General features: G+C 35.1%; 1 protein-coding gene across 7 annotated transcripts in view; it reads right to left on the reverse strand.

Annotated features, from left to right (window-relative positions):
- Nucleotides 1–22940, reverse strand: part of LOC115243675 (rap guanine nucleotide exchange factor 2-like) — an 86520-nt gene that overhangs the window by 18843 nt on the left and 44737 nt on the right. For 4 of the 7 annotated variants that reach the window (XM_029820843.1, XM_029820837.1, XM_029820836.1 and 1 more), the window contains exons 2-3: nucleotides 18848–19377; nucleotides 15288–15363 (exon numbers count right to left, since the gene is read on the reverse strand). In XM_029820843.1, the coding sequence (XP_029676703.1) occupies nucleotides 15288–15363; nucleotides 18848–19143 (372 nt within the window). In that variant the 5' untranslated portion in view covers nucleotides 19144–19377. Of the gene's footprint in view, nucleotides 1–4140; nucleotides 4963–7016; nucleotides 7206–15287; nucleotides 15364–18847; nucleotides 19378–22940 lie in introns of those variants that run through there. The other 3 variants (XM_029820840.1, XM_029820841.1, XM_029820839.1) reach the window with 3 other exon arrangements.

Genomic DNA, 22940 nt, shown 5'->3' on the forward strand with positions numbered 1-22940 from the left:
TCTACTCAGGAAATGATTATTGCGCGTGTGTGTAATAAAACGCGCGTTTGAATAATCATCGAGGAATGATGTCGATGTCAATATGTAAGCGCAACTTGATATCTCCGCGCTAACTCGCAGCGTCCCACATAACCGGGACAGATAAGCGCCATGTACGGGATATTCTAGAGCTATCGCCAGTGTTTTTATCTATGGACTTTATCAATTTAGCGTCCAATCTTCTCTAGCAAAAACTTGATTCCAAAGCATCGTCTTTCAATCCTTACACAGTATTAAAAGATATATACACATGCACATATATACAAATGGTAAAACTGAACCATAAAATTATAACATTACATCAAAGGAAACAATCCGCCTAAAATTAATCAAAGAAAAAAATTTAATTACCTATTTTTATCTTTGAGGTTTTATTCATCAAAATGTCTTTTTACTTTTTACTTAAGAAAAGTTTTACTTTTTATTTAAGAAAAGTTCCATCGCTAATTAATCAGGAAAAAACTTTTGACAAAAACAGTTTTTGAAAAACACTATGCAATCGTTCAAGAAACTTTTGTTAAGAATTTGCGACTAGAGTTTGAGAATAAAAGAGACTGCATCACTTGAAAAAATATTCAATATGGACGATTATTATTTTTAATCTAGATATATGCATACAACTGCAATTGAACAACTGGATAAAGTATCGCGTCACGATTTATACAAAGATAACAATAAATAAGTTTCAAGCGGAATGGAAGCGCCTATGCCATTTCATCCAAAGGACTCTCATTGATAATCTAATCAGGCACGACGCCACCTGCGAATGCTGCAGCTGTGTTACTTCTTCGTTCTAACAATACATTTAGACAATTTATCATTATATTTTAAAAGAATTGCACCTAAATAAATATATATATCTGTGAACGGTAAAATTTAAATATTTTTAAATAATATTGTTTTAATTTGCATTGATAATATATATGATCGAAAATAAGAAATAGATATTTAATTGAAAGATCATGCTCGATACTACGCGCAGTAATCCACAATGTCAGATTATCCCAACTTTCAACATGATATAATATGTAATATGCGATGAAAGAGAATAGAAACAGATGGTATCCGTGGTATCCATTATAAATTTGTGAAAGTAGAATCAAGTAAAGCCAATTTCTCTTACTAACAACACTTTCCATGCAATAAGAATTAAATTCCGTAGGAATATATATTCCAACGTATACATTTCTTTTAAATAAAAAGCACGAAGCAATTTGTGTTGGAAATAATTTAGCACGCACGTACAATACAATCTTAATTAAAAATTGAAAACTACTTATACACATTAAACTAAGGTAACATTAAATGTATCAATTGACACATGTATATTTATTGATTTTTTAAAAGAATATAGAATACAGAGAAAAATTATTAATTATTTTAATTAATAATAAACTCCATATTTCATGAAAAGCTCGCTGCTATTAATTGCATGTCATAATAACATTTAAAAAGACTTTTAATTATCAGTTGCTTATAACATTAGCTTTTCATCCTTCATTTTCGCTGCCCTTCGCTCTCTATGCCTCTTTTTCAGTCGACAGCGGCAGCGGCATTCGTTGCTGAACAGTAACGAAAAAAAAAAAAAAAAAAAAAAAAAAAAAAAAAAAAAAAAAAAATTGACACATGTATATTTATTGATTTTTTAAAAGAATATAGAATACAGAGAAAAATTATTAATTATTTTAATTAATAATAAACTCCATATTTCATGAAAAGCTCGCTGCTATTAATTGCATGTCATAATAACATTTAAAAAGACTTTTAATTATCAGTTGCTTATAACATTAGCTTTTCATCCTTCATTTTCGCTGCCCTTCGCTCTCTATGCCTCTTTTTCAGTCGACAGCGGCAGCGGCATTCGTTGCTGAACAGTAACGAAAAAAAAAAAAAAAAAAAAAAAAAAAAAAAAAAAAAAAAAAAAAAAAAAAAAAAAAAAAAAAAAAAAAAAAAAAAAAAAAAAAAAAAAAAAAAAAAAAAAAAAAAAAAAAAAAAAAAAAAAAAAAAAAAAAAAAAAAAAAAAAAAAAAAAAAAAAAAAAAAAAAAAAAAAAAAAAAAAAAAAAAAAAAAAAAAAAAAAAAAAAAAAAAAGAATGAAAGAGAGACAATGAGACGAGTGCACTTCGGGCCGGAACTCGTAGGCCGGACTTCCGGTAGATATGCTGGTTATATGTTCCATTCACGGAACCGCTCCCTCGTGACTTGATTGTTAGAGTGAATGGTTCAGCCAATTTCGGGATGAAAGTTCAGTTTCTATCGGCGATCGATCGAACGATATGACGTTCTGATACGATATTTTGCACGGTCGCATATGTTGCGAGACAAAGAGAAAAGTCTAATGTATTGTTCCTTATATCATATGAGAAACGACAAAACGTTACTTGCAAATTCGTCGGTATTCTATCTACGTAGTAGTTAAAAAAAAAATTGCTAACGAATCCTAAGATTACCTTGATATTAATAATACTGCTAATGCTCGTATTGAATAATATGCAATTACATAGTATTTTGTAATTATCTCTCTTGCTTAACCACGCTTGATTTTGAAAGCACGCATAACATTCCCAATCAGCAAAACGCAATCATGACACAACCAATAACAAACGTTTGCAAAATGTGCATATGTTTTCCTGACATAACGGTTGGATTGTAAACAATTACCGCATTAGATATGAATTTAAATCAATAATTATTCGAGCAGAAATATTTTACAACATGCGTTTAATTGCATTAATGTTACATACACATACATAGTTATCTATTAATTACTAAAAGCCTATTAAAAATATAAATTATTCTAAATCAGTAAAATATAAACAAAAATAATTTTACATATTAAATGTATAATAAATGAAAAATAAAAAAGTTTAAATTAAACATACATTACTAACATTATTGTTAACAGTAATACATTAAGAAAAAATCAATTCTTCCTGCCAAATTAATATTATATCAGAATTCCGAGTAAATAAAATTATCATGTATTTATATAAACTTTAAAAAGCAGCATATATATAAGGAGATAATAAATCAAACCCTTGTAAAAATTATTAGTGTGATAAATAGTATAATAATTAATTTTCGATAATTGTTTAAATGAAACAAAAAGAGTGTGTATGAAACAAAAATAATATTCTAAAATGCAAAATTATTATATCGATTGTTTATCTCCAATGTTGTCGATTCTTTACAAATAATTAATTACAATCAGACAAAAAAATAATACATAATCTGTCAATTATACGCTCTCATTCATGCCGCCTGTCATTCCCCTACATTGTGCGCCAATCTCTGCGTGGGACTTTCGACCCGTGCGTGGGCGACATGCGTCCACGTGTACACACACGCGTTGTGCATCGAACGAGATAAAACGATCGCGAGATATAAACGCGGTTTACCTCTTCGTTCTTTACATCAGTCTCGACCAAACATTAATGACCTCGTTCGTACATCACGGTCGCTCGTATCATCGCTTTCTCTAGATTATCACTTGAAAAAAATATAGTCGCGCGATATTTATTTATCAGAATTTAATATGAAATTAAATGATTATTTCCGCAACACCGCAAAGAAATAACTTAAAAACCACCTCCTATTAAAATCATTAATAAAGACATAAGTTTCTGATGTACTTGCAACGAATATCTTAAATGAAACTGTCTAATCAATTTTATTTTATATCCTGTATACGGATGCAGTATCAAATATTTATCATATATAATTTATATTTCTGCAAATTTGTATAAAAATTGTAGGAATAAAGTAAAATAACCGAATAGAAAATATGTAAAAAGAATCCAAACAAATTTATGATAATATAAGAATCAATATAAATGATATGATATATTTTTATTTTTCTAATTTATTACTTTTTCAATATTTGTTATCAAAGATATAAAAAACATACTCCTTTATCAGTCCTTGATACAATATTTGTGTGGATACTTTTCTTCACAAACATCGAAGCAAACGTTAGCGTGTTATAAAAATAAGTTTTCATTACAGGTATTACTCAATTTAATAGATTGATTGATATAATGCATTCTCCCCGTTACATCGAGGAGAATCCATTACATCTATCTTCTTTCCATTACTTCTTTACCTCGGATGACACGATCGATAGTGTTCTGGGTGTACCAGGCCAGCTTCTAGACAACGATCGCCCTTTCCGTTTTCTTACGACGACCCGAGATCGTCCAGTCCTGCTTGTATGTTTCAACATCGCGAATAATTATCGGATAATTTAATCGAGATTACAAAACGCCTGAGTATACACTACACTACTTCCATGCGCTTTCTTCACTGCCATCTCATTATACAGATTGATCGGTAAACGTCATATTTCACTATGTCAACTGAACCACAGTCAATCACGTAGAGGATACCGGATTCAACCTCACACAATGTTATGTTGTTTTCAACAATACATCGATACCTTCTCACGTTATTCACTGATTAGACACTTCGCAGAGTCTTCGCGCCGCAAAAACCAAGCACTGTAAACATCAAACGATACCTCAAACATCAAACGATACCTCGCGTGAGCACGGTTGGAATTTATGAGAGGCGAACCGTGCGCGATGGTGCACTCGTAACTAGTTTAATGCGCGTTCGTTTAATCACGCGGCGATTCTGTCGAGCGGGGACCTTGCGAACCGTGCAATCTCGAGGCCGATATCGACGGAGATGGCTTCCGTGAAATCGTTAATAAAACTATTTTGTTGAGAACGCGGTCGTGATTTGACACATGTACGCTCTTATACACATCGTGTCTCGCGGAGAACTGAATCGTTCACGATTCTTGAAGAGGGCCAAAGACCGCGGATCACGGTCTTTGCGGTCACGTGACTACGCACTCAGGAACGTAGAGAGGTTTATCATATGTCGCGACATTTGTCTTATCTATGCCAGAAATTGAGAAATCTAATAGAAAATTAATGAATAAAAATTTCATTTAAAATAATTTGTGATAAAACAGCTCAATTTAAATTGAAACGGATATTGTCAATATAAAAAATTAAAAAGTACGATATTTGATATAAATGAAAATATAGGTGCATTTAATATAAATACAATTTGATTTAATGTACAAAATAAAAGGCAATAAAGGATTCTTTTTACAGAATATATAAATATTTTTTTAGAAAGCAATCTCTCTAGTTAAATTAATAAATAATAACACATTATTTTTTTATTCTTTAAACATTATATTTAATTAAAACAAATGTTTTTCTTTGCCATGTGTAATGTTACACTTTCGTGATAAATTTAAAAAGAAAATATATCAATATTAATTTAGTTAAAGAAATATGCATCGAATATCGTACACATGTGTTAACGTAAAAAGTGACACTGTTCCTCCGAATAGTTTTAAAAAACTCATGCTATTCTAGAACCTGAAACAAGCCACTTGTAAAACAACGGGGGGCTCCGAAAGATATTACCACTGATTTTAGACTCTTCAAACATGTCAAACTCACATTAATTTAAAATAATAGTCAATAAAATATGCTCGCATTTGCATTAAATAGTTTACTTTACATACAAGACACTTTATTTTTTAAAGTCTTAAATTTTTACGCAGATATAAATCAAATATAAACTTTTTCAATCATGTTGTGCAAACTTTTCGATCACTTAATCGATGAATATTTGTATATCACTCTCTCTAAAAATTTAGGGGAATATTATAAAAGTTATATCTGAGAGATTTATGTGTATATATACATATAATATATACATTTGCATGCAAATATCTGCAAATATTGAAATCGTAATTTAACGTCGTAATTTAACATCGCGTATACACTATAAAAACGTGAGTCTGAACGTCGGATATGACATAAATTACAGTGCTGCATACGCGTATACACACACACAGGCGCGGGCTAAGAAAAAGTGCGTTGCGTTTGCGTGTGTGTGACGAACGCCAGCGTATAAACTGTCTCCCGAGTTGTGTAGTACGAGGAGTCTACATTACGGCGGTTACACACGGATGTGTACCGGGCTAAAAATTTCTCTCTGGGACCTCCGCGAACGAGCAACGGCCGGTATTCATACGGAGCGCGCGGCTCGGCGCCTGTCTACTTTATTTTCGGTTCCTTCCTGCGCTCCCGACACCATTGGCGTCACACGCTACTCCTAAAAACCAGGCGTGCAGCAAGAAAGATCTGTGAAAAAAACCGCCAGCAGAATCTAAAGAGTATAAAGAACACTGCCTATGGACGAGAGACGAAAATAGCACGGCTGCATTCCGACTGAATGCAAAGGAAGAAATTTGCGCGGTGCAAACAAACCGACGGAAAGAGAAATGAAGTGGAAAATATCTTGTTTTTTTTTCCCAACGGATGAAGAAGAAATTGCCAAAATGCGCAATTTAAAACTACCATAACCATGGGATGGCGAAAAAGCGACGGAAATATTTCTTCCAGCAAAGAAAGAAATTGTCGTAATACACGCTTTGCACCTGCGATATCCTCTACAAATAACGAGAAAGATTGAAAAATATTTTCCAGGAAACTCGCAGAGTACGCGCAAAAATCGACAAACATATCGTGTCCGATAAATCGCTGCCGCACCTGAACCGGATAACACGGGAAGAGATAACGCCCAGATGTTTCCGCATGGAAATCACGAATGAATTGATCGCAATTTCGGCTGTGATCAAACCGCTGAACAATTATTGTCTTTCGAAAATTTGTTATTATCCGCGCGAGTTGTTTTTAAATCGCTTTTATTAAATTCACGCTTTCCGAGAAGATATTTGTCGAAGCACTAGACGAAATACTACGGAAATTATCACGCTACCAGGAATTGCTAAATAGTCGATAGAATGTCCTCAAAGGTCTCTTAGAACTTCCGAAAAATCGTTTATGGTCGGTACCACGTGGTACCAAAGAGTTCGCGGGACCTACCGCAGGACACAGTTTGACATGTTCGACCTTACACGAGCAAGTCTCTCCTCGCCACCCAAATTACCTTCTACTAAAATGCAACACGACGTTTATTAATTCCTCGACTCACAATTAATTTTTATAAAATATTTCGCACTATCGCGTTTTAATCATTCAATTAATCATCACTGTGTACTTCGATTGTAATCGCTAATTGCAAGCTGCGTTTCCACTACGACGGACGACAACTTTAATCGCGAGACATTACATCTCGTCGACCACGCCGAACGAGACACGGAAAGCGACTGGAGTCGCACTCATCCGGGACTCGCGCGCCACGATAAGCAGCACGCTATCTTCTTCTTTTTCACGGATGTTCATTTTTTGTCGCGTGCGTGAACACTTAATCACCGCTGCAATCGCCGTACGGGAGACAGTTCTATCCTGCGTGCAACAGAGAACGTAGTGTCAACCGCTCGAGGGGAGATCGCCCGTGGCATCCAATTTATGCACCCTGCTTAAAATGAACCGGTCGCGTCATTAATTTGCCAACGTGTGTTCATTTGTCGTAATTTCTCTTAAGTTATGACATATCGTCCAAGGTTTCATATATTCGCCTCCATCAACGACATCTTTGACCGCAGGAAATTAATATTATACAATATTAATTTCAAGTTTATCTGCGTGAATTTTATGTTTACTTTTATGTATATATATAATATAAATTTAACTTTAATATAATTTTAATTTCAAATTCTTTTTATAGATATATTCGAAATAAAATTCACTATAAAAAATAAAACAGCTTTCTTGTATCATGGAAGTAGAAAAGTTAATGTTATTGTCGGGGAAAGATATTTATTGGAAAAAATATTATATGTGCATATTAAGATAAGTCACGAATAATAATGTTTACACCAGTTTCAAAATGTTAAACGATATATGCCCGCTGTTTAAACACGATTCCTAAATGTATACGTTATCGCATTCTTATCGCGACAATTAAAAAAATATCCTCACACGAGAGCTTGTAAATAGTTATCGAAACCACTAACACAACGACTCCATTCGCGTACGGTTCCATATTCGTACACGCGTGTCTGAACGTGAGGCATGAATGAAAAGTCTATCATATGGTGCGTATACTCGCACGTACGCACTCGCGCGTATCCGCTCTTCGAGGAATCGATACAGTCGATGCATCGGCCACCACAACCGTATCATATATCGCACCTTCGCCCAATCGCGTCATAAAATTACGTAGGACAATCGCGATAATCGTGTAAGCAATACGATAACGAACAGCTTCCAACAGAGGTATACGAGTCTAGCCCGTAATTGGACGGATGTATCGCGCTCCGTCAATACGCCTTAGAGCGGAGACAGGTAGGTGTAGCTAGATAGGCAGCGACAGGTCGCAGATGCAGGTGCATATCTAGCGGTGCTCGAGAAAAAGATCTAGGTCATACGACTACGTCATCGACAACGGTTTGCTTTCATCATTACCAAGATCTCGCACCAACGTTCACGGATGAATACACGCACATGTACACAGGATACCGTATATATGAATCAGGATAAATGCATACGTATCGTTTCATCTCGAGTTTAAAAAGACACATACACTGTATTACTAGATAAGAAAGGAAAAGCGAAGAGAAAAGTATTTTAATCTCGAAAGAGCAATTATACATTATATCGTTTGTGCGTTTTCATAGAATATTCGAAAGCGTTCAACTAATTTCCGCAAAATTATTCGTTCAATTTCTGAGAATACGGTAAATGACATTTGCGAGCCACGTGCGCTCGCGACGAGCATTCATTGAATCGTACAATAAAATTGCAAAACACAAGATAACGGGAAATAATTTTCCATGGCATTCGTGAATTGAACTAAGGAAATTAAAGATGCCTTTCAACAATGAAAGGAGATAGCACATACTCATGCATACTTCCTGTCCCGGAAGTATGTCAATTTGAAACGTACGTTTAAAAGGAGCCAGGCAATATGATAGCATACAAGGACACAGATAGACCCCGCGGATAGATCCAAGGCTAACAATTCCGACTGTTCTGAATAATAACCTTTAGCCGATAATAAAATACTCATCATGTGCATTAATTAAATCTCTCTTTGAAATAAATTTTCTACGTTACAAAATAAAATCAGATAATAATAAAAGCTCAACAAATATATATCTAAGATATAAAAAAATTACAATAAGTAATAATTTTTTTTTTTTTTATTTTCATGTTTCCCAATTAAAAATTTAAAGACATTTTGACATACGTAATATTTATTAAATAGAGAATACGTTCTATAAGAAATTAACCGAAAAGAATGTTGAAATCTTAAGCTCAAACATAAATTCAAAATTCATGAAATATACTAAAAATATATAATAAAAAAATATATATATTATATCACACAGTTAAAAATTCTGCAAAAATGCATCTCTTTTCCAAGCAGACGCGAACTCAAATCGCGTCGACATTCGGCCGGATTTACAGATGGAAAAAAAAAGGAATGCGGTTCTCGCAGCGACCTCGTATAAACGAGGGACACGTTGTCTGGGTAAGGATTTATTTTCGGAGCAAAACTGGTCGCTTTCTCTTTCTCTCTCTCTCTCTTTCGCTTTCTCCGTTTTTCCGTTCTGGCAAAACTGGCGCGTGGTTTCGGATACTTGCCCGCCCCAGACATCCCATGCGTTCCCATTTGCCGTCCTTGTGCCGCCCGATTCCGGGAATTGTTAACGGATCAGAACCATGTATACTTACGATACAGTTAATAAGCTTCCTTTGTGTCGTCGGATCATTATGTCAACCGAGCTTGGCTATTCAAAATAGGTCGGCGTTACAGGCGCCGCTTGGTCACCCTACTTGACATTTTCTGTCGCGCCCCCACAACTTTACGAGATATAAACTATGAAGAAAGAACCCAGCTCTCCCTTTCGGTTCATATTGCACCTTATAATCGAGTTATAAGGTTACTACAATTTATACAAAAGCCATACAACTAAGAGTTTGATATTACTCACGCGTATTGACTGCTCAATTATAAATAAATTAAAAAATTATATGATAAAAATCACGCTATATACAAAGTATAAAAATAATAATACATATAATTGATATATTTTTATATTAATAAAAATACATAATAGATTGACAATTAGAGTAATACAACCTTTGTTGCAGTCTGCAACATACCAGCATGCGCCATAATCAAAAGATTCTAATTTGTGCTGCAGTATACGCCAGCATATCTCGCAGTAACAGTTAGAATAATCTTTACTGTAATATCAGAATCTCTGCTGTTGAATGCTGTTGGCGAAGTATGTCAAAGAGCAAGAAGGCATGGCCAAAGTTCAAACAATGCAGCAAAGTATGCCAGAATATGCCCAATCATTTCGCATCGTCAGATTTCGAATTTCATATCTTACGCCAAAAAAAAAAAAAGACATTTAAAATTCAATTATCATGATAATAAAAAAAGTAGAACGCTATAAAAACCTTACATAAATCCGTTAAAAATTTTAAAACATTTATCCTGACGTATGTGTATAACATAAAGTTGAGTCGTCTATTTTACAAGCTCTATTTATTTAATATGCAAATTTTATCATGCATGAGGATTAGCTAGCTACATTTCGTCCGCATTGTGAATACGGATTACACATAAAAAGATCCTTTCTTGGACAGTAGTGTTAAAAGAGTCTGATGAAGATAAAACCGAAATCTGAGTAATACCATGACGAGTCACGGCTCCGATTTTATTCAAACTTCCTGTACGCATCCCCTGCGTAATGAATCCTTATCCGGAGACGCTTACGCACAACGGATGTGGCATCGTCCGCCGCGATTCTTACGTAAATACACTTATATTTACGCTGAATATTTCCGTGGTGATACTTGGAATACACCCAAAAAAACTCGTCATAGAATTTAAAAATAAAAAAAAAAAAAAAAAAAAATGTACACATGTACACGTTCAAACTCCGCGAACGAAATCTGATATTGGATATCGATCGCGATTGTTCAGAAATACATAGAGCACTATTTACATCGGATCTCGACAAACTTGCGCCTGCATCTGGGTCGACGAGAAATAATCGTGGGATACAGATCGCAATTTGTATAATTGCATAATTGGGTGCACGGAGCGTGTGCGCGCGCGGAACGAACCGGCACGGAAATTGTAGCAACGTATTATTTTTTCTCTATCCTTCTCCACCTCCTCTCTCCCTCCCCCGCCTCTTGTCGCTATGTCAGCACATTTTTTTTTCGCGAATTTATACTTTAGCAGAATATTTTATCGTCTCACCGAACGGATCTATAATCCTAATGATGGTTTACACACGGCATTGCTGAGGAGGGGAAGACGTACGCGATCTCGGAAACGGAACAATATCTGCAGAACGGATTATCCGCGACGCGGCGATATTGCAGCTGCAACTTGTTGGTCTCCAAAGTTGTTTCCCGTTTGTTCGTTCCGGTGGCCGTAATGATCGATCCGTCTCCGGTTATCGGTTTTCCTATGGAAATTGGCCTCGCCGATACCGCGAGCGTGCTTTTCCGCATAAATAGGAAGTTTTCCTTTGAGGGATAACTTTCCTGTTCGCATGAAAGGCGACATCGTCGTGCCGGAGGTTTCAATACTTCCCGTAACGTAAACGACGATTTATTTCTCTAGTGAGAAAACGGCGGATAACGAAATGTCGCCGATGTCTCGGTCAATGAATTCGTTTCAATTAATGTTTCCGATAATGAGAATCTCGTGCAGTTTCTCCCGAAATGAATGTATAATATTTAAACATTGATTGATTATCGTTGCTTTTATATAACTTTGACGAAACCAAATTCTCCATTATATTTTACAAATATTCGAAACAATTACGAAAAATTTCGTTCTATCATTTTAAAAGATAGGTAAAGAATCGATAAATATTGATAAAATTAACATACAAAATTTATCAAATTTATCGAAATATACAAAATAAACTGTTGACTCGATAAAATTGAATAATAATAATAATTAACGATGTCAGTCATATCTGAAGTTTTATAATTTATCGACAAAGTTTCTTTTATGCTACTTTGTACGCACGATGCTAATGAATCGCGACGCAATCAATGATCGAATTCTACAAGGGACAAAGACGATTTATGTTTCATAAATGTGGCACATCGAGCGCCGACGTATTTCTAGACGCTCGACAATGTCACGTCACTGACGATAAGTTTCTTGAGATACTGCACGTGCCGACGATACATCGAAGGATAAAACGTGCTCGGTTACGCAATTAATGCCCGCATATCCTGCGTAACGCGACGCTCCGTTTATGTTCCTAGCAACACGTCCCACAAGTATATTGTTTCCTTGACCGCAAAACTAATTGTTTCCTTGTTCATTCGTTACAAAAATAGACATTGTTTAAAAAAAGAGAAATAAAAACGACTTGAAGAAAATAATAATACGAACAGTCGTCGAAAGATTCTATTTTCTCAAGCATCATATGTAGACTAGAATATTAAATAAGCCTCTCTACATTTTCTCCAAAAAAAAAAACCCCAATTTGTTAAAGAATCTGACATCATATGAAGGCACATTCCAGGATATTAGATGCGTATATAGTTTTTTAGCATTAGAGGAGAGTAGAGTATTTGTAGACACCGTGACAATGATAAATCATCATCCGAAGCTATGAAACTCTACGCAATGAGCTCTCGAATGGTGCAAAGTGACAGGGATAAAGTGCCACGGTGCCACGAGATGAAGGTTAAAGGTCAGACGTCCAATTCGCGTTATCAGGTCACAGAGTCACCCGAGGACGCACGTGAACTCGCGTGTACCACGGTGGCGTCAATATTTTTTCCGACATTGCGTAGAAGAAAATCTCAAATTACCGGCAAACACGCAATCGAAATTCGTCAAAACCGATAAATATCCTCGCGATAAAAGAATCCTCGTTAATAATTCACGTCCCACCAACATGCGGAAAAATTAAATAAATCAGGTCAAAGGTTATTCATAGCTTATATTTTCAGAAGCATGGCTGAACGAATAAATTATTTTTGTAAACTTTTCATTAATCTGGATATGTTAAAAAACATCGACATAAAGAATAAACTAAACTGTAGCTTAAATTCCACAACGAATTGCGTTATCTTCCAATTGTATGGAAAAATATTGATTATCAATGAAAAAAGTGCTAGAGTTGAAGAGTCCTTGCTGATTAGATGATGGGTTAATTTTATAATTAATATATCGAAATAACACACACAGGTTGTACAAATGTGCGTAGGTTCCGCGTTGCAAAATTTCAAAGTTCAACGTAGTGAAAAACAACGCGTATGATTATTACGAGTGATGTAACTATACTATGCACTGCTAAATCCTCCTGGCAAAATTGGGTACAGGATGCGTCGTTTAAATACAAAGCTGGGATTATATCCGATTCTAAACCGGGTATGTGTGTCATCGAAAATCGAATTTGATTGATATTGAACGTAGGACTAAGCCTTATTAAATCCAATATTACATCTGCGTCTTTCTATATCGCAGCCATGTCGAATATTATATTTAACATGGTGTTAATATTTTTTAAAAATTCTCGGGATAAATCAAAAACATTCGCATGTACATGTACGAGGTCGCTATTAAAAATCAAATCTTTAAAGCATAATGTAAAAAATATATCTTTAAAGCCCAAAAAGCATATCTTTAAAATAAAAAAAAATCTGTAAAAATTATTTTTTATTTTAAGAAGTTTTTTTATAGGTATTATTTGTATTATAACAGAATTATAAATGTACTTTGTCAAGATAATTTGTAAATGAAAGAGAGAAAAATTAATGAAAGTCCAAAAGATATAATTTGTTACAAACCTGTGCGCAGAGTGTGTGTGTGTATGTGGTATACTTTTTCTTAATTATTATTTACTAAAATGTAATTACACACACACACACACACACACACACACACACACATCTTATAGATAAACGCAATTTAATCGACAATCAGCAAGTAGTGTCATGCTATTTGTCGGTAAAGCAGTCTAGAATGCCTTTACAGATGGCAGCTCGAATCAGAAACTTAATTTTGTCCACATTGTGTAATTAGAGAAACCAGAATTTTCAACTTAATACGCACGAATAAAGTTCATCTGCAATATCAGAATAATTCCATGCGATTCTGCAATTAATGTTGCAACTACGAACGTAATTAAGCTTAGCTTATGTGATAATGATGCCCGTTTCACATTTCAACGAGATAATTTAATAAAAATGCATTAAAAAATGGAATCTGAAGAGAAATATTCCGCTACTGCATGTTAATTTTCTCCTTTACAAGAAAGACGTAATCAATTATTTTTTACTTGTATTATTCATTCACAAAGTTCAAAATATAATCTGTCTTTAAAGGCCTCTTTAGACGATCTATAATTTGCGACAAAATTCAAGATTGAATTCTACTTATTCTATTTATTTTTTGTGTGTCTGTCATATAAAACAGAAAATATTTTAATACATATAAATTAAAATATATATTAAAATACACATATACATTGAAACATGACGCATAAAAAGAAAATTATAAAGAGAATTCTGTCTTGAATTTTATCGTAAATTATCGTAATAGATCGTCTAAAGTGGCCTTAAAAAATATCTATAAAACAAAAAATATCTCCTTAAACATAAAAAAATGACTGAAAAAAATCAATGTTTTCCGTTATTGTCAAAAAACTATATGTAGACAATTAAAAGTTTCTTTATTTATAAAATTTGCGATCGATGCGATAGTCTTCATTGAAAGATTCCACGCGATCGTTAGTCCCGTATATCTAAAAGTTTGCCCTAATTTCGGCAAACAGAGAGAAACGACCGCCGCTAAGCTGAAAACGAAATAAAACAAGCCTAACTACGGGAGCGTGGCGGAGGATCCAAAACTCAACCTCAGCATAATATAATACTGAGAGAGAGAAACTATTGATTAACTGTCTACCACGTTGTACGTTTCACGAGCGTCCGGAGCGCATTGTCTTTTCGCTGCGCGATATCGCCGTTTATACCGTAGTTCGCAAGCGCGTAATACTCGGAAAATATCTCGGAGAGTAAATGCTTGGCCATAATACAGAATTTTGCATTCCGCGGCAAACCGACTAGAAAAAAATTATACTTCTAGGTTTGATTTTGATTAAAACTGTTTGCGGCGGAGCGCGCGGGCAACTCGCTCTTTCATAAAATTGAATAAATAAAACATTCCTGCGGTTTCCTCTTTGAAAACAAATTAAACACAAATCTTTCCCATAGCTTCTTTTGCCATGTTATTTAATAGAGCAAAGAAACTACTCACGACAATCATCTCGGAGGGCTCGAGGACGAAGCATTCGTTGGGTCGCCTGGCACTGCCACCCGTCCGCTTCCCGAAGCTGCAACACAACAATAACAAAACATTCTTAAGTTAAAAAATTGATCACATATTATACAAATGTTACACATTTTCTACATAAATTTTCATATATATATGTATATTAACAATTTTTTTAATGAAGTATCGGATATTAAATATTAATCGTCTTTTTTTTCTAAAAATTTATTAAATAAATCTCTGCAAAAGCTTACACCTCTTTCACAGCAGAATACAGTCACGTGACATCCGCTTTCGAAAAAGACTTTAACATAAAACGAAAATGAGGCACGCTTGCCAACATTTTGTCAATAGTCAGTAGTCTTTTCTGGCTTCTTTTAAATATCATATTTCACATGGAGGCGAAAAGGGAGCCTTTAAGATGTGATTCATCATACGAACCCCTCAATTTGACATCGTTTCGAATCGAACGATACTATACAAGTGTGTTCGCACGTTCGCTCAAATACATATTATTCCGTGATGCCACACCGTGATGCTACACCCTGGAATTAACTTCTACGACCAATATTGGGTGCCACGCCATCGACAGATGTTTCCCATCGTCGAAAAGAGCACTTCTCAAATTAGCCATAAAAGCGCAATGGTTCAGCCAATTTTCGACGAAAATCCCCTGCGGTTATACAATGGAAATAGCCGAAATGTAATTGTCTAAATCGAAGTCGCTTTTCCTGATTGGAGATAGAGTGACGTCACTCTGCTTCTTTTCCATATCATACTTTGAACATCCTTATGTCAGTTATGTAATAAATCAAAAAATAAAATGTCTAATAAAATAATTATTAATTAATATTTAAAATTATCGTTAAACAAAAGGCTATATTTTTTTATCTAAAATCCAGAATACACACGCATAACCACATAAGATATAAGATTAAATTATGAATTAAAAGCTAACAATTACATAATCTATTTTTTGAACGTTTTGCTTTTTCACACCTGTATTATTCGTCATTACGGAAAGTCCTCAATTTAACGGTGACGACCGTGAATCGAATGCCGATGCTCGACCGACCGAGAATCGGAAAAGCGAGATGATGGATAGAGAGAAGGTAGAAAGAGAGGTTGCCGAAGGCCGTAAGGTTGTCGAAGGCTGTTGACCCGCGTGTTATCCCGCTCCTCCCTCGACTTATACACGTACACACAAGCGGAGCCGCGATGCGTAACGCACGCGTAACGCATGCGTAACGTTTTGTTCATCTTGTGTGCGTGTATGTATGCGTACACCGCAGAAAATTGAATTCGACATGGATGATGCGTCTCGGCTTCTCCATCTCTTAACTGTACTGCGAGTTAACCCCGTAAATGTCACGTTGCACGTTTCACTTCCTTAAAATTATAATTATTTCGTTACCAGCTATCTAAACTCTAAACTATCCATTTTCAGCATTTGCGTCGACATTCTCGCCTTTGCTTAAAACAGATAGAAAAGAACAATCGATCTCGCCGAAAACATTTGATGGATTAATTTTAATGATAGTTGAGCGATATTTGATTTGACTGATTGAATAAAAATGGCTTTAATAAATTACTCGGTAACTGCAGACTTGAAAATGAAAGGTAAGGATTTGAAAATAAATAAATTATTTTTTTTTATTGGCCCCAAAGTGTACTCTAAAAAAAAAAATTTATAACTTTATTAATACTTTATTGACTAATTTTTCAGAGATTCATAGATTTAATTTAGTTTTTTAATTTATTCTAAACTGACATTTTAATATTTCAGTATCCAGCTCATTAGAAGACCGAGAGGTATACAAAAATTCTTGAAAAAAAAATTTTTGGGGATTACTTCTATATATATAAATTTAATAAATATTTATATGCACGCGATAAATGTTATATATATAGAGAATATAGATCTTTATAAAGTGATATGATTGAAAATATAATTATACAATTTATTACAAACACACACAAAATATAGAAAATTCATATATCCTATAACACTATATTTGTGAAAAAGATTTCTGATAACCTAATATAATATAGAGTAAAAACGACATTTAACATTGGTATGGATATTGCCAATGGACTTGCAAACAATTTATCGTATATCACCATGTTTTCCGTCAAACATTCACAACAGCAGCAATCAAAGCGCCACACGCGTCGCAGAATATTGCATCCGCTTTATTGTACAATGACGTTTAAAGTCCCAATGCAAGCTTTCGTCCCTAATCCTATCTTTTTCTGTTCCCATTTCCCGAAATATATCCGCGGGGAACATTTGTTATAATTCACTTTGGTTTTAACAGAAACTAACGGCATAGTCAGCTGTCTTATTGTTTACAATTTCGCATGCCTAAGCGTCCTTCCTCCCCTCTCATTCTCTCCCTCCCTCTTTCTCTCTGTCTCATTCACTCACTCACTCTCTTTCTAGTGACATTCGCGAAATTATTCGTTCCATTTTACGACACTATATATGTATATAAAAGGCATGTGGATCCACTCAACGTAATGAAATATTTCTATGACATCGTTAAAGCTATTATCCTTTCTATTATCCTTTCTTTTTAATCTTATTTACCGCGCTATTAGACTCCCCTTTTACGCGGCCGAGAACGCAAAATTGTCCGCTGACGACTTCTGCCATGGTGTAAATTAAATCTCTTTGTACTCATAACAGTGTGCTTAAGACTCTTATCAAAAATTGTTAAGAACGAAAAGCGCGATTTGGAATAGTACATCTTGTGTGAAATAATCGCAATAAAAAATATGTTATAAAGTAAATTTTAATTAGAGAAAAAATATAGAATATCATAGTTTAAAGTTATTTGGATAACGAGGAAAAATATATCCGCAAAGGATATAATATCAGCTTTTTGTATGTTTTTTTATTCAATTAAAACGAAAAAAAATATTTTTGCGTTATTATAATTTAATTAATGTTGAAAACTGCAACTAGATTTTATTCTTAATTTCATAGTTTTAACAAACTAGTTTTATATTTCTTTGCATAAGAGAAATAAGTTATTTGTACTTAACAATAGGCTGCGAGATTGTGTATGACTTGAGTTACTTATTCATTTATCAACCTACAGGACTAAAAACAACAATTACTTCTGTAATCTGAATCACCTCTGTTGTTTTTTATTATTACTTATGTAAAATGTAAATAATTCGCTTGCATCAAATTATGATAATAAAATGATTTGCATTAAAACTAAAAATAAAATAATTAACAAGTTTATACTAATAAAAACTTTCATATGTACAGATTACATATTAATATTTAAAAATATACCAAGCGACTACTAATGAAGAATTCATCTTGTTATTTCAATATAATTATATCTCGATTATATATAGAAAACTATTTGATAACAAATTCTTTTTTACATAAACTTTTCACGCGCGATACGAGAGATAAAAATATATATTTGTATACACCTATTCTCCCGCACACCATAATAAAAACATAATAAATAATTTTCACAATCGACAATCGAAATTTTCTCAAAATAAACCTTGCGAGGACTCACCACACGGAAAATCTCCTCCTGGGAAACGCGGGTGGCGGCGGCGGCTGAGCTCGATGAGCCCTGTCGACCGACTCGCTCCTAAGGGCTTGTACGGCCTTAGGCACGGCCCTGAAGGGCTCCTGACAGGCTTTCGTGCCGCCGTTTCCAACGCCATCGTTGAAATTACCCGTACCACCGTTACCACCACCGCCACCACCATGAAAGCTGTTCCATCTCCTCACAGGGCCCCTGTTAGCACCGTGATAGCCAGCATTATGGCCACCTGGACCACGAAGCTGGCTGGTATGCTTGTGCATCCTCTCTCGGCGACTCACGCTCAGTGATCCTTTCGCCACCAGGACGCACCGAGTACGTCCATCGTTTGCGTCGTAATCGTACGCGTTTGCACGCGGATCCGCTACATCTTCGATGCTTCTTTGCCGTATTCTGTTCTTCTTCAGCCACGCAACTTTGAGCACGCGGCAAGAATTGAAAAATACTTGTATCTTCAAAACGGATTATTCCGGCTTGGTAGTTCCATAAGCAGAGTTCTAAAGTAAAATCGATGTTCTTAGGTTGGATTCAGATCCTGATATCAACGAACACCAGTCACATCGATCGTCAATTTAAAGGATAAAATTAATTTATTATTGAGTTGCGAGTTAAGAGTCGAAACCGTTGCGCCTTCAATAAATTTATTAATATAATAAGACTTTATCTATATAATAGCGCGCTAATTTTATTCTTCCACTAAGCTTTTTATAAGAATTCTACATTCAAAAAGTCGCGGAGAATAATACAAAACATAATAAAAAAAAAGATCATATCTTATATAAAGGACAGACAATTCTCCTAAGTAGCATATAATAATAAAGAAGAAATACTGCACCATAATTTTTCCCATGATACGCACGTGATATTTGGACTCTGCGCCAAGTTGGCGACGGGGTCGAGTGGAGTCAAGTGATTCTTAGTAGCTCTTTCGTGGCTCGCATATTTTTATTACACGACCTATGGGATCTCGACTTGAACGAGCATGTTTAAATAGAGACTAATGACGTAGCGATGTCGTCTCTTGTTTCTTTCGGGCGACACCTTATCAAGCCAGTACGTTTGCTAAGAAGCGCGATAACAGGAAGAAGAGCTTTACATCGGCGGTCGCGGATAAAGTGTCGCGCAGACACAATGATCCGCTGATTATCGTATCATAATGCGATAAGCAATGCGATAAGCAATCTTATTTTTTTAAAGTTCGGGAAATTCAAGAGTGTCGTTAGAATCTTTTATTATTATTATTATTATTTTTAATATATGTATTAGATCATTGTAGAAATAATTATCTATCTTTTTCCCCGATTATAATTATTCATTAGTCTAGATAAAAACTAGATTAGCTATTCTAACATATTTATTCAATATGTCGCTTTTTACCCATACAAGTTTTTCACGTGTATTATTACTCGACATAAAAAGCTATAATTTACTTATCAAACATTTCAGAGTTTAACAAATAACTTGAAAAAGGAAAAGATAAAAAAATATAATAAAATTGTTTTCTGTGCATTCAAAGAGAAACAATTTATTATTTATACGCAGATAAAATATTTTGCACTTGTTTACGAATAATGGATGTACCGAAGAGTGAATAAGGTCCAATTCTCTTACGTTTTTACTGCCCTCTCTGCGGTTCGCGCTTTTTAGTCCCTGTTTTCCTAACTCAATGCGCGCGCATCATTCAAGGCATCATTATTCTCCGACAATCTAGCGAGGGCCGCACCCTAACTACGATTTGTCACGATCCGTCAATAAAAACCGACCAACTCTTCCTCTTTTCCAATAAAAGTTCGAACGATATGCAACGAGCGTGGCATTTTTGTGGCCGTCTTGGCGTTGGAATTCTTTCTTCGTGATTTCGCGGAGATTTGCCGACGTATCGTATCCATGAGAAAATCTCCGTAACGGAAAATCGCCTTACGCGCGCAAAACAGGGCACAAAGAAGTCCCGGCGAAAGAATGAATTTAAGAATGCACGGGAGAGATACGTAGATAGAGACCTTAGAGCCTATCTAGGCACGGAAATCCAGCAAGCTTGCACAGAAGCTCTTGAGCACGCGCTCAAGAAGCGGCTCGTTTTCTCTTTTCATCGGTCTGAGAGAATGGTGGATGAGAAAATAGTCCGGGATACAGTCACGCATCTCTGTGTGCTATTTTCGACGGAACCACGACCGACCGATCGATCTGATCACGTTGCGTGATATTGATTTTAACTAAACCATATACCAAATATACAAACGGTATTAATTCCAAGCATACCAAATACAAACGATATTAATTCCAAGCTTATAGTTAAATTAATTAAATTAATTATAAACATTAATTTAATTATAAAAATTAATTAATTAATTATAAAAATTATCCTATTCCCAAAATGATAAATGAGACTCATATATTAAAGTTAAAATCCATTAAAATTGCCAGTTTCAAGTTAATATCCTTTTTAAGATAGCTTTATGTTGCTAACATGCGAATAAAGTCCTGTGAAACATTGCTTCGTGCGAGCGTACGAAACGTATTGTCTTAATAGCTCACAGAGACAATGCGCTTCGGCTCGTTCGTTTTCTAGGTTCCCGACAGGAAATAAAAACAAGAAAATCTTCGGCTTTACTATTACTTGGAACGTTTCACATACAATTCCGTACGGAAAAGAGACTTACAAATCGGATATTTCTGTTGCACGAAATTGAAATAGATCGATCGCGTGCTCAGCAATGTAGGAAAAATGCTGCTACATCGTATAATAATATCACACAAAGTTAGTAAAAATAAGATAATTATATAAAAAATTATAATAACGATATCTTCAGATGCTAAGCTCCGTAATCGTACGAAATTTTAATATTTAAAGGTCGTAAGATTATATTAATTATAGAGAAGTACACCTACGCTTGCAACAGTGAAGGTCAAAGCGTTCCTTATCCGATTATGCAAGTGTTAAGAGAGAAACGGGAAACTTGAGGTGAATAAGAAGCGCGTGGAAATAATCGGCAATTAAGAGACGATGGGTCGCAAACAGGAAGAATTTCCATTTCTAGCGGAACACGCAGAGCGTGTCTTCCGGTACAACGATCCCGCGCGGCGTGATTATTAGTTATAGTTATATATCCATCGCCACACATATATATATGATTTTTACCGCGTTTTACTATAATCGAAAGTTCACGACGCGCAGCAAGAAACTCGGAAGAGTACATATGTTTTCATTAAAATAATGATTATTATTATCATATCATTTTATAATAAATACGAAAGACATTAACAATTTAATTAAATTCAATATGTGTTCTACTGATTCAAAAAAGTAAATATATGATATTTAAATTTTGGAAACCAATTTATTATATAAATTTTATACTAAAATTGTATACTTTATATAAATTTTATATTAAATAGCCAGTTTTTCCAGTATTGAAATATATATCTCGAGCAGATCTCTTAAACTCAAGTCCATCATCTGTGAGATTTAATAATTATTTCTCGACGGCCGACTGAGCGATTATCAAGCGCCAATGGGTTAAGAAACAATCGTCCGTCGCTATTGTCGACGACAATAGCGGATAGTCTTCGCGCGGCGACAATGCACGTGTAACAAAAGAGCCGCGAGATCGGAGAAAACAGTAATAGTAAACGAGCGAAACGAGAGAAGAGAAAAGGATAAGAGGAAATTGGTGAAGAGAGGAAGCGAGACGGAGGAAAGTCGGAGCGCGTAGAGAAGAAGATCCTTGCCATACAAGGACGACGACAGAGACTCGCCATTGTTGCTGCATGCCCTAATCCCAGCGATCCGCGAGTCTCTCACCGCGCTTTTGCTAACGAGCATCATTCCCATAAGTCTTTGCTACTGAACTTGTGTCGTTCCCCGGGTACCTGTTCTCCCGGGATACAAGAGGACGTTTGCCGATGCTCGTTAAGTGCAAAGGCTTCCCGTTTCAATCGATGTTTACGTTGCTGTTTGTGCATGGATCTTGAACGCGCGCGAACATACTAAAGCACTTCGATGTTACAGTAACATGCTGAACAACATACTGCAAATTGTTGACAAAAGTAACGGGAGAGA

The sequence above is a fragment of the Formica exsecta genome, unplaced genomic scaffold (genome assembly GCF_003651465.1).
Source record: "Formica exsecta isolate Colony F162 unplaced genomic scaffold, ASM365146v1 scaffold72, whole genome shotgun sequence".
Lineage (NCBI taxonomy): Eukaryota > Metazoa > Arthropoda > Insecta > Hymenoptera > Formicidae > Formica > Formica exsecta.